The following is an 11,660-nucleotide window of genomic DNA, read 5'->3' as shown; positions in this document are numbered from 1 at the left end:
CTTAAATGATTCGAAAAATGTAGGTAAAATCTTAATTTTTCTAATTGGCAACCTCAAAAAGTTTATGTTCTAATTCTTTTTTTGTATCTTTTATCTTTAAAAGAAAAAAACACAAAAATACAAAAAAAAAGAATTTGGTTAAAAATTGAAAAACCGAACTTTCTCAAAAACGAACCAATTGATTTATGTTCAACTTTTCTTAAAAATTGTATTTCTTAATTTAACTTCCAAGAGGATACACTTCATAGATATATGACTACTTAAAAACAGACTCTTTGAATACAGGATCCAGTTCGGGCGACATAGTCGTGTGTTTTGTTTTTAACTATTTTGCTGCAGGTGTTTTTTAAAATATACTTTCAGTAGTTGCTGACGACTTTCTAATGGAATATTTTTCTCCAATCAAAGAAATAAATTTGGAATTGCAGCTTAATTGCATAGAAACACCATATTGATGTTGGACTTAAGGGTGCGTGAAAATTGACGTTTCAGCTTGAAGGCAAACCGGAATGACAGATTGGTTTCCGGTCTTTATATGGTGTGCCTATGCTTAATTGAATTTAGCTATTTCCTGACATTTCCAATAATGTACCCTATAATATTATGGTAGGTTTACATGCGCAAGTAAAAATATTTTTGAAAATTATCCTATCCAAAAACCAAACAATATACGAAGGACTAAGTCAGTCATGATAAAAACGTTATCCTTTATTGTACAAGGTACATGACATTTCATCTACTTCCTTTCTTCTATTCTCACCAGCACCACCCACCCACCATAGCCCACAAAAAAAGGACAGAATGTCAAATGAAAAGCAAACAAAAATACCCTTTGAAAGCTGTCACAAAAATATATCATCATTCGCATGCACTCAAAAAAGTCCTATTTTTGAGTCACTCCAAATTATCCTCCATACACTGTTCACACCACATCCTGTTTCAAATCAGTCAACGCAAAAAGAAAAGAAATATATAAAAATTGAAAAAATAAGACACCCTTCAAATATTAAAACAATATACTTTCAAGTGCACACGTTTTTAGGTCGGAATTTTTATTTTATTTAACAGTTCCTATTCGAAAAACACGAGGAACAATTCGAAAAACAAGCGTACACCAGTTGTATTATGAATGTCGCCCAAATTTATAAATTTTGAGGTAAGTCTAACGAAAAAGAAAAATTCTACGGCAGTGCGATGGAAAAAATTCCAAAAGAGTCTCATTTATTGATTTTTCAAATTTTATGATCTATTTTTGGGGATTCTGTTGACTGTTGTATTGGATTATTGTTTTTTTTTTTTTAAATATATAAGTAACCAATAATTAACTAGTTTTTTAAAGGGCATTCTATAAGTGTGGGGGGGGGGCGTGTGTAATCATTAAACTAATATTTCGTATAAGATTGCTCATAATTCTTAAAATTGAAATTTTTTTTCAGATTACCCTAATTTACATTTTATTACTAATACCATGGCCTCATTCGAATGTGATAAAACTTCTTTGCTCCAAAGATAACAGTCGGCTAGTACGTAAGATTATACGCTCCAAATGGACACCAATCCTGGATAAGTATCAGGTAAGATAAATTTATTGCGCTCAAGGTTTTACATCCACATTCGAAGGGACGACATTGGAATTTACGGTGTTTTTTAATTCGTTTTAGGTAAAATTGCCTTTAGAGTGTCCTTTACATCCATTTAGGGACGTATTTGGACCGCGACAGGATGCAAAGAAACGTGATCGACCGACTCAATGGACGTGTCGGTTGTGCGGCAAAAGTTTTTATCAAGAAAGATATGTCGATATACATTTCGAGACGCGGCACAGATCTGTCCTTAATGAGGTGAGTCCTTTTTATGTCTGTTTTTATGTAGGACTTAGGTGTGTGTGTGTGTTAGATGAGTTTGTAAAATATTAATTTATTCATTCATGGTTATTGGATTTATATGTGTATTGTGTATTCAAATCTTGTATAGGTTTATATTGAAATGTATATCTCATGTTTCTCTCAAGAGGCTCTAACAAATAAAACAACATTTTATTTAATGAATTTGGAATGCTTCTGCTCCTGTTCGTGTTAATATTTGCAAAAGGCTAACCAAGTAGAATGGAAATACTAATCTTCTTAGCAAGTTTCAAGAAGGATTTCAGTCGGGATTCGCAACTATGGATTATATCTTTGAATTGACTAGTATTGCCAGGAAGCTTATTGAAAAAAACAATAAAGTATACGCTTGTTTTGTAGACTTCAAAGCAGTTTCTGACAATTTTAACAGGCAGGGGACAGGTTCAGACAACACAAGGTACATCATTTGCAGTCAACTTCATTCTTTGAACGTGAATTTTGACCAAGGCAACTAGTTAGTTTTCCAAATGTCATGAATTTCAAATTTGGAACTTTACTTCACAAACCTCTACTTCAAGTTCATAGTATAAAAACTACCAAAAACATTATTGTTTACAAAACACCTCTGATGCAAGCTGAGAGTCCATCACAATTTGTATTTTGTATTGTATGGAAATATGAGTTATTTTTTTTTCAAATTGAATGAAGTTGTGCAGAAAATAAATAAATTAAAAAGTTATAAAGTTCAGCTTTCAGTTTAACGAAAAAACATGATCAACTGTCATTTTGACAAACGTAGACTTGACTTGATAGTTGGGGAGATTTTTTTTACTAACTTTCCATTTAACTTTTCATTAAAGTTGCCTTAATTGGAAGGTAATTTGTTGGCAGCTGGCCAATCAGATACTAGAAACTTGCTTAACTTTCAAGTCCCTTGTGTCGCCTTCATTCATCCAAAACTTGAATATAACTCGCATATTTGGGCAAGTGTCCCTAAAACAAGTTTAAGTATTTTGGACAGGATCCAAAAAAGAGCAATAGAACTATGATCGAAACAATTACGCCGCAATCTACCATGCCTTTTATTGTTCTACCGATATTTTTATAAACAGTGTTATGAAGAATCAGCAAGTTGCATTCCCCCCCCCCCCCCCCCCCCCTCAAACAATTTAACCGTAATACTCGTACTTCTACTAATGCATATCAGTTTAACCTTGAGCTCAATTTCGGACGTACAGAGATTCTTTTTTTAACCGCACATCCAGAATGTGGAATGCTTATAAAAACAAACAAAAAATCAGAATTTTCAGACTGGTTTGAAACGACAGCTGGGGTTCCCCAGGGCTGCATTTTAAGCCCAATTATGTTTGCTTTGTTTATTGACGATATCTGTGATGTACTTGAAGGAGATAGCTTTGCTTTACTAGCTGACAAAGACAATCCGTTCACTTTGCAGCTACAAATTAACAAACCAAATTTCTTTTGCAAGACATGGGGCTTGCATTAAATACAAAAAGAAAATAATGATTTTTGAAACACGTCAAGAAGAAGACTTCCCGAAGATAATATTGGTCGCTCAAAAATGTGTGTATTGAGTTAATGCAAAAGTTTAAATATATATTGCATAATTTGAACTTTTCGGAGCACGCCAAACAAAAAAGCAAAAAAAAAACAAAGTTAGCTTTAAATTTGATATGGCCAAAGTTTTTTTTGAAAATACCAAAAATGATCTAGTGTCCAAATACCGCATGTTTTGAGCTACTTGTTCTACATGCTAGTTCTCTGGGACACAGATTTTACAATATTTGCCTCTCGAGGAGTTTTCAAGACTTCAAAGTCATTTTTTAAAACTCTTATTTGGGTTACCAAACTTCATACCGAATTATGTTAACTACGTAAAGTCTGACTCACAATATCAACATTAACTACGCCTACATAATAAGAGTGATGAAATAAATCGTTCATGGTTAAGCTATCAATCTTATGCCTTTCCTTACAAGGAATGGAATTAGCTAGCTATCTCCCATGATACTAACCTAAACTTAATGGAGTCTTAATGTGGATGAATGGCATCTTATGTTTACCAATCTTACTGCTAAAACTTCGCATATATGCAAGTTCGATAATCAGTGTCATAATTGGGCAGTGTCTAATAAAAAGCATGGCACTCAAATGACTTTTGCAGAAGCTGTATTGATGAGGAAGAGGAGGAAACACTTCTTCACCTCTTCTATACATGTCCTGCTCTTGCTCGAAAACGCAAAAATAACCAAGCAGAATTCTTATATAACGATCTCAATCGTATACAAATTTACAGTCTTGCCCCTTTCGTAATTGACTCAAACTAGTTCTATTGAGCTTAGAAGAAAGACTAAAGATTAATTTAATATCACATTTAACCGTTAAACTGGCTTAAGTGTGTCCTACTCCATCACAGACAGTCACTTTAACCTAACCTAAACTAAGTTTTAAATCATTTTCGAATTGTAAAATTCACTGTGTCATAGATCAACTTATTAATATTATTATAATAATTTATTAACATATACATAATTACAATTATAATGCTAATATACAAAAAACGAGCACAAGTTACAAGACTTTCGGCTCTAAGGTAAACTTAAATGTTAGTTATTTTAAAGTTAAATGTCAATTTTCAATTTAATGAACAAATTATGTATATTTTGAATGTTTTCTTAACTAGGGCGTTGTAGAGCTTCGTAGACGGAAAAATTTGGTGTAGCGTTTATATTCGTTGGTGTAGCTCGGCAGTTGTTCAAATTATGAATGATGTCGATGCGAGCGTTACAAAACGGACTGGTGACTGACTGTATGACCAAGCCGAAGTCTAATGAAAGTCGTGTTCATAGCTTTTGATGTGGTGACAGGAAAGATAGGTTTAAGTCTATCCGTGTTGATTGTTGAATAATGTAGTCTCTCCAGTCGGATAAGCTTTAAGTTCAAGCTTATTTTGTATGTAGCGTAATAGATCGAGTTTGGTGGTAGGTAGCCAGGGTCATGTCATGATTGGCCTGAGCAATCTGCCAGCTCATTACCTTTTATACCCATATGGCTAGGTACCCTCGGATCTTGTTAGTTATGACAGTATTGTGATCAGGATTTTTTACAGCTTTTATGACTTATAGGCTGTCTGAAGATATAACAAACTTTTTGTTGTGAGAGATGCATGTTGTTATGGTTTTCAGAACGGCAAAACCCTCGGCAGTAAAAATGTAAACTGGTCGATTGAGTAGGTATACCAACACAAATCAAAGAACCATCTTCGTTCACAGAAGCAAAAGACGTGTTTGTTGCAGTTTTTGAATCATCTGAGAAAAGGAAGTTCCATCCATTTTTTTTAAAATTCTGATGACACTTAATAAGGTCCGGAAAAATACCTTTTTATATATATGTTATTTTCGTTGAGATTTGACAAATTCATGATGAAAGATTTAGGTTGCATATTCCATGGGGGAAAATGTGGCATATACATATTTATTAATTTGCTTGACTGGCATGCCTAGTTCTTTTGCTTTGGTTATTGCAATGGATATTGCTGACGGTATCCGTTTTGGTGTTTTTAATTTGATTGTAGAATTAAAACCTTTTTTAATAATAGAGCCATTTGGGAAAGCGAGTTTGATAAAGAGTTTTGCTTTTGTAGATGTAGTTCTTTCCTCTAAAGTGGGCATACCAGCTTCAACAATTATATTTTGTATGGTGCTTGTTGGGAGTGCATTTAGGCTCCTCCGTACACTTTGGTGATAGGGTGGTTTAAAATTTCCATAAATAAAGAGCCCTTAGTCAATCTTGCTTAAAATTAAACATCTACTTATATTACAAAATGTATTTACATGAACATTACATTTTTTGCTTGCTAAATAATTAATAATATTAGTTCTTTTAGTTAAGCTTTTTTTCAACTCCAAACAGTGAGTTTTCCAATTATATCTATTATTGAAAGATAAGCCTAAGATACTTAAACTATTGACATTATTAATATTTACATTGTTTACAGAAAAAGAAATATTATTGCATGACGTTTTACGGCAAATATCTATGTAAAGTATTAAATTTGTTCAATGATAGTCTAGCTCCAGATCGAGATGACCAGGCAAGAATATCATTGAGAACGTTTGTTAGTAGTAACATGATAGTAGGTGGAGTCAGAATATAAAAGTCTTCAGCGTGAGCGGTGTGTTCAATTTGTTTGTGATTTGCAATAATAGAATTTAAGTCTTCAAAGGCAATAATAAATAACACCATAGATAGTGGAGGTCCTTGAGGAATTCCATTTGACAAGGCGTAAAATGGTGAAAAATAGTGTTGTGTTTTAACACTTATTTTTCTGTTGGTAAGAAAGGCTTTAATAAAGTTAAACATTTTCGGGCCGATGCCCCAAGTAATAAGTTTCTTGAGTAAGAGGTGAATACCTGTTCTATCAAACGCATTTTCAAAATCTAAAGAGAGCGTTAGACATGTAAAAGTTTAAGTGAACTAGTGCATCTGTGCATACTTTGTTGGATTGAAAAGCTACTTGATTTGGTTTTATCAGATTTTTAGAATTGATTAGCCAAAGCAAACGTTTGGCTACAATTTTTTCAAGAACTTTAGCAACGCATAGTATGAGGGAAATAGGTCTAAAACCGTTAACGTTGTTTATGTTTTTCTTTGGTTTAGGCATCCACCATATTATTATACAGTTGTATGAGCCTTAGTTTTGCAGTTGCCGGAAAATTTTTCAAAATGGGATTTGATATCCTGTCTCTGCTGGGTGTTTTACCTTTAAGTTTGTGTAGACAACTTTCGAATTCAAGGAGTGAAATCCTATTTTCTACTAATTTTGCCGAAGAAAAAATAGAGCTATTATCTATAGAGAAAAGAAGACAGCGGTCTTTTTGTGAGATGTAGTCAGTATGAAAATTTTCATCCTTGGCTTAGTTTGACCAAGTAAGTACAAAGTGGTTACTGATGTCGGTGGGGTTGGAAATAGAACCTGTGGTGGTTTTAATGACTTTAATATTATGTTTAGTGTACTCACCAGTTAAACAACGAATGTGATGCCAGATTTTAGTTGGAGATGAGTTAGGATCAATAGATGAGGTAAAATTAATCAAATTCTTTGCTTTTCTCTTTGAAATTTTGCATTGTTTTTTTTGAAGAGAATTAAATTGTTTTTATTTCGATATTTTTTGAATAGCCCCCAAGCTTTTACTTTCTCAAACCGTAATTAAAATTGTATAATATTTTATTTTATTTTCAATAATTTAATAAATTTAGTTTATTATTAATTAATTATTTAGTTTATTTATTTCTGTTTATTTTGTATTTCATAATAGAGTGTCAAATTAGGCAGAAGACAGGATTGCCAAGTCCTTATTCCTTATCGTTAAGTACATAAATATTGTTAAAAAATTAAGATTTTAATAATAATAATATTTGCAAAAGGAACTGTCGGAGTTTCACTATGATTTCCCATTAAATCATCCATTCAACAAACATTTCAATCATTCCAACATTAACCACTTAGTTCAACAGTATTTTTTGTTTCTTTTCGTGATAAATACTTTAAAGAAGTTCCAGTGAGTTTCATTGACATGCTTTAAGTAGAGAGAGAGTTATGAATATAATATTAATAAAATAAAAATTCAAAAATGTACATTACTTGTTTAACCGACATCCCTTTGTTGTTTTTATTTGCAGGCCGAAGATGCTGTATGTTTTGCTGATTTCTGCGATATTATGCGTTGCGAAGTTTTTCAATCGGAAGAAGCCAGTCTTACAGGCGGAGACACTCATATTGTAACTGACATTGAAGTATGGGGTAATTCTTTGGGACAAAGTTCAGCCCTAGCAAAAGCTAATGCTGCTTACCTGAGTTTGATTCCACTAAGGTAACTTAATTCTAAATGTGCATTTAGTAGAAAATCTTATGGGGCTTATCATCATCAATAAAATTTCCTCTGAAATTCTGGGGCCTTTACGAGAAAAGTATTTGCATTCCAAAAGAGACATTTAATTAATGATAGCTCCCAGTTCGGATGTGTTAAACTTTTTAGACACTGTGAGATATTAAGTTCCTTTATTTTCAGATCTTCTGCACTTGGAGCAACAAGAGCTTCAAAAGTCCAAAATCGCCAACTATGTCCGGATAAAAGTAGCCAAAGTAAATTTAAAGATATAAGTAAGGAGCCTGTTAAAGGTAATATAAATAATTATTAATAGTTTATGTGTTTGCTTTCAAACTTACCCTTTTTACAAATTTTATTCTAGAACCAATTCCTGAGGAAAATATAGATGATTCGAAAAAATCTTCATCTTCATCGTCATCATCATCATCATCGTCTTCTTCGTCGTCGTCATCGTCTTCGTCCGCCAATCATTCATCAATGAAAATTGATCCTTTAGTACAATCGAATACATCCGAAGAGACCAATAATAAAACAACTAATGGGAGTACAGTAAATATTCAGAAAGTTCGAGCCAATTGTCGTACAGAGGACCTAAGCAAACTAAAATCAAAGTGTGAATACTTGTTGAGGAGTTGCATAGCTGGTCTATTACTCCAAATGACAGACCATGCATTCAAAGAGATGGAAGGTTAGAGCTTAACATAAAATGATAGAGAGGTATAAAAAGTTAACTTCTTTTTTTTTAATTCTTATTACAGAGGAGATGAATAAAGCTGTTTGCTGGTATTTGTCCTGTGATCGATACTGGGAGGATGGACCACTCGAACCAAGAGCATTCCCTTGGGGTCTTATTCTCATCCTTGTAATGGTACTTTCTCTGGGAATTTGTTTTTGTTACTATATCATTTGGATACTTTTTGAGTATGTTTTTATTTTACCTCCTAAAATGTAAGTTTATTTTTTCAAACCCTTTTTGTATTTTTGTAGCTCTGAAGAAATGACAATCAGCAGCAACAATGTGCATCGTTATGATTACCATCATTATGCACCACAACAACACCATAGCAGTCCGCGTTATATGGCTGGTCCGCCACCAGTTGTTTCACACCATTTGACACATCATCCGCAACAAGAAATATATGAACGTCGAGAAGTCACAACTAGACTTCCATCAACAGCCGTTACAATGGTTGACTGTGATACAACAATTGGTGGAAAATATTCCTCAGATATGTCGTCGTCGACATCAATGCGACCACCATCGTCGACAGATATTCAAAATGATTTAGCTCATAACGAACATTACATTTATGTTACTTATCCGCCAGATTTAAAAAAGAGATTATTTGAAAAATACGAATGAAAAACGTGGATGATAAAGAGACAGAGAGAAAGAGAGAGAGCGTCATGTTAAATTAAAAGCAAACAACAACAAAAAAAAAAAAACAATTTTTTTGAAAAAGTAACTTTAAAATTTAGTAATTTTTTTCGTAATAATAAATTAATATCAAAATGAAATTAGTTAAAAATATATTTATTATTATTTAACCTTGAGAGAAACTTTGCCTTCATATAAACGCTTTATAATTGAATTTGTAGCGCCATTCGAAGCGATGTGAACAAATTTTCTTTTTTTTTTTTTTAATATGAAATAAACCTACAAATCTTTACCAAAACTGGGCTTTAAGTTGTGCTAATAGCATCAGCTGTATCTCTCTAAATCAGAGCTTGTTGAAATTCTGAACAATCATTTTTTTCGAACACTTTTGAAAATTAATTAAAAATATTGTATGGCAAACGTTTACAATTGAAAAAGGACTAATATGGTTCAAAAATAATACGATCATTATTCGAAAATGCTGGTGTGCAAAAAATATGTATTTAATTAAGAAATTAATTTGAAAAAACTTTAGGTGTGGAATTGAAGGTTGATTACACTTGTGGCCAAGGTTTTCTTCGAGGCAATAGAATTGCACTTTTTAATTTGTTTTGATGGTCTTAATTCAAATCCAACTTAATTTTTAATCAGGTAAGTGATACAAAATTGTATCACTTGATGCTCGAAAAACGCTTATATAAGGCTTTTGAAGGATATCTAAATGAAAGAAGTGGTGGTTTATTAATGTGATTTTATAAAGTATTCGAAAAATCACTTTTTAAATAACGTCTGAAAAACTGAAAAGTGAAAGTCTTTCGACTTTGGAATATTATTTTTTCGCAAATTGAATAGTGTTTGGTGAATTAGGTTCCTGGTTACATAACTAAAACATTCATCTGCTCACCTTACTTACTTTTAGCATACCTGGAATAACCAGAACCTGGAACGGTTGACACGGTTTCTAACAAACAGTGCATTTCTGAGGAACTCAAATTTGGCAAAATAAATTATACCACAACAGCCAAATCCTTTACAAAGATTTAAAACTCGATCTTATAACTCTAGGTTAATCTTTGCAAACTCAGTTTTAAAATTATTTGAACTTGAACATTTGTTCACTTTCAATAATTTGTTTAGAACTCGGTGAACATTTATGTATATTTGAGTTTTAAGGCCTTAGATCACGTTTTTAAATAAAAAAATTCACTATTTTCATAGTACCAGGTAGGAATTTTTGAAAATTATTTCTGACATTCTGTCAATAAAAAAATTGAATATTTTCTCTGGTTTGATTTGTCATTAAATTCCCTTTATTGAATAAATTATGGTTTTAAATTATACAAAATCCCTTTTGGATGTTTTTTTTTTAATTTTTGGTTTCAATACGTTTTTGACGAAGTGCTCACTGTTAAAGTTTTCAATCATATTTTCTTACCTATCAAATATTGCGAGCTAGATTTGTCAACGTCCATATATAACTTCATACAACGGCCGAAGTTGGGCGCAAGGGTATTCTGATGAGCATTCCTAGAAGCGCGGGTATTACGGTTAAATTGTTTAAGGGAAGGAATGCAACTGACTATTTCACTAAAATAACGGTAAAAAAGGGTGATGTTCGAGTGACGTACATAAACGATGTCACCAATCATTTTAAAAGCTGTTTTTTTATTGCAACACCAGCCCAGAGATGAGAGTTATATTTAAGTTTCGGACTCAAATGGGTTTTGTAGATTCTAGCCAGATCAGACGGAGAGAAAAATTTCTTGAAACGTCTCAAGAAACCCAGACATCTTAAGGCATTATTGGCGACATGGCGTATGTGATCGCTCCACAAAAGGTGGTTTCGAGGATATCAAGATTTTCCGTTTCGTTGATGCAAGTGGCAAAGAGGGTTTATCTCGCTTTAACGATACATTAGGTTTTGGAAGCATTAAATTCCACGCGATTTTTTAATCCGTATTGTATAATGCTGTGTAGGTTGGAATTTAATGAACTAACCATATTTTGGAATTGCAGTTCCACATCCGAAGAGGAGGGTTGTGAGTCTGGAAACGAATATGAAAAGCTAAGAGTGCTATCGTCAGCGAAACAATGTATTGTATTAAATGTTGCAGCCAGGAGATCATTAATAAAAATGAATAAGAGTGTTGCAGATAGAACAGAGCCCTGGGGCACACCAGCATTTATTTTATGACTTGAATACGTCCAAAACAACTTGTATTGGACGGTTCGAAAGAAAATTTCTAATCCAACGAAGTGCTTTCGATTCCGAAAGCACGCATTTTCGATAAGAGATCAAGATGCCAGACTTTATCGAATGCCTTTGAAATATCAAGTGCAATAATCTTACTTTCTCCAAAAGGATGTAAAGATTTGTTGCACTGTTCGGTGAGATGATCCATGAGATCACCAGTGGACCTATTGCTACGAAAGCAGTATAGCCGGTCATTAAGAAGCTTGCGTTCCTCAAGATGTTTCTTAAGCTGATAATTAATCAGCGTTTCCATGACCTTAGAAAGAAGGGAC

At 33.0% G+C, this 11,660-nt stretch overlaps 1 protein-coding gene across 1 annotated transcript; it reads left to right on the top strand.

The window, feature by feature from the left end:
• The first annotated feature begins 856 nt into the window (after positions 1 to 856).
• On the top strand, positions 857 to 9,413 carry LOC129952458 (uncharacterized). Its single transcript, XM_056065042.1, has 8 exons — positions 857 to 1,156; positions 1,437 to 1,574; positions 1,662 to 1,841; positions 7,548 to 7,738; positions 7,937 to 8,046; positions 8,118 to 8,444; positions 8,515 to 8,677; positions 8,744 to 9,413. Exons 1-8 carry the CDS (start codon positions 1,130 to 1,132, stop codon positions 9,117 to 9,119), a joined length of 1,512 nt encoding a protein of 503 aa, XP_055921017.1. The 5' UTR covers positions 857 to 1,129; the 3' UTR covers positions 9,120 to 9,413.
• Positions 9,414 to 11,660: the final 2,247 nt, after the last annotated feature.

Source organism: Eupeodes corollae, chromosome 3, assembly GCF_945859685.1.
Source record: "Eupeodes corollae chromosome 3, idEupCoro1.1, whole genome shotgun sequence".
NCBI classification, from domain to species: Eukaryota; Metazoa; Arthropoda; class Insecta; order Diptera; family Syrphidae; genus Eupeodes; species Eupeodes corollae.
This window is presented reverse-complemented; position numbering and strand designations above follow the sequence as displayed.

Bases quoted from the DNA above. Each gene is read 5' to 3' on its own strand.
- LOC129952458 (XM_056065042.1), top strand. From the start codon at position 1,130: ATGTCGCCCAAATTTATAAATTTTGAG. The intron at 1,575-1,661 runs GTAAGATAAATT...AATTCGTTTTAG, and splicing joins CAATCCTGGATAAGTATCAG to GTAAAATTGCCTTTAGAGTG. The intron at 8,678-8,743 runs GTATGTTTTTAT...GTATTTTTGTAG, and splicing joins ATCATTTGGATACTTTTTGA to CTCTGAAGAAATGACAATCA.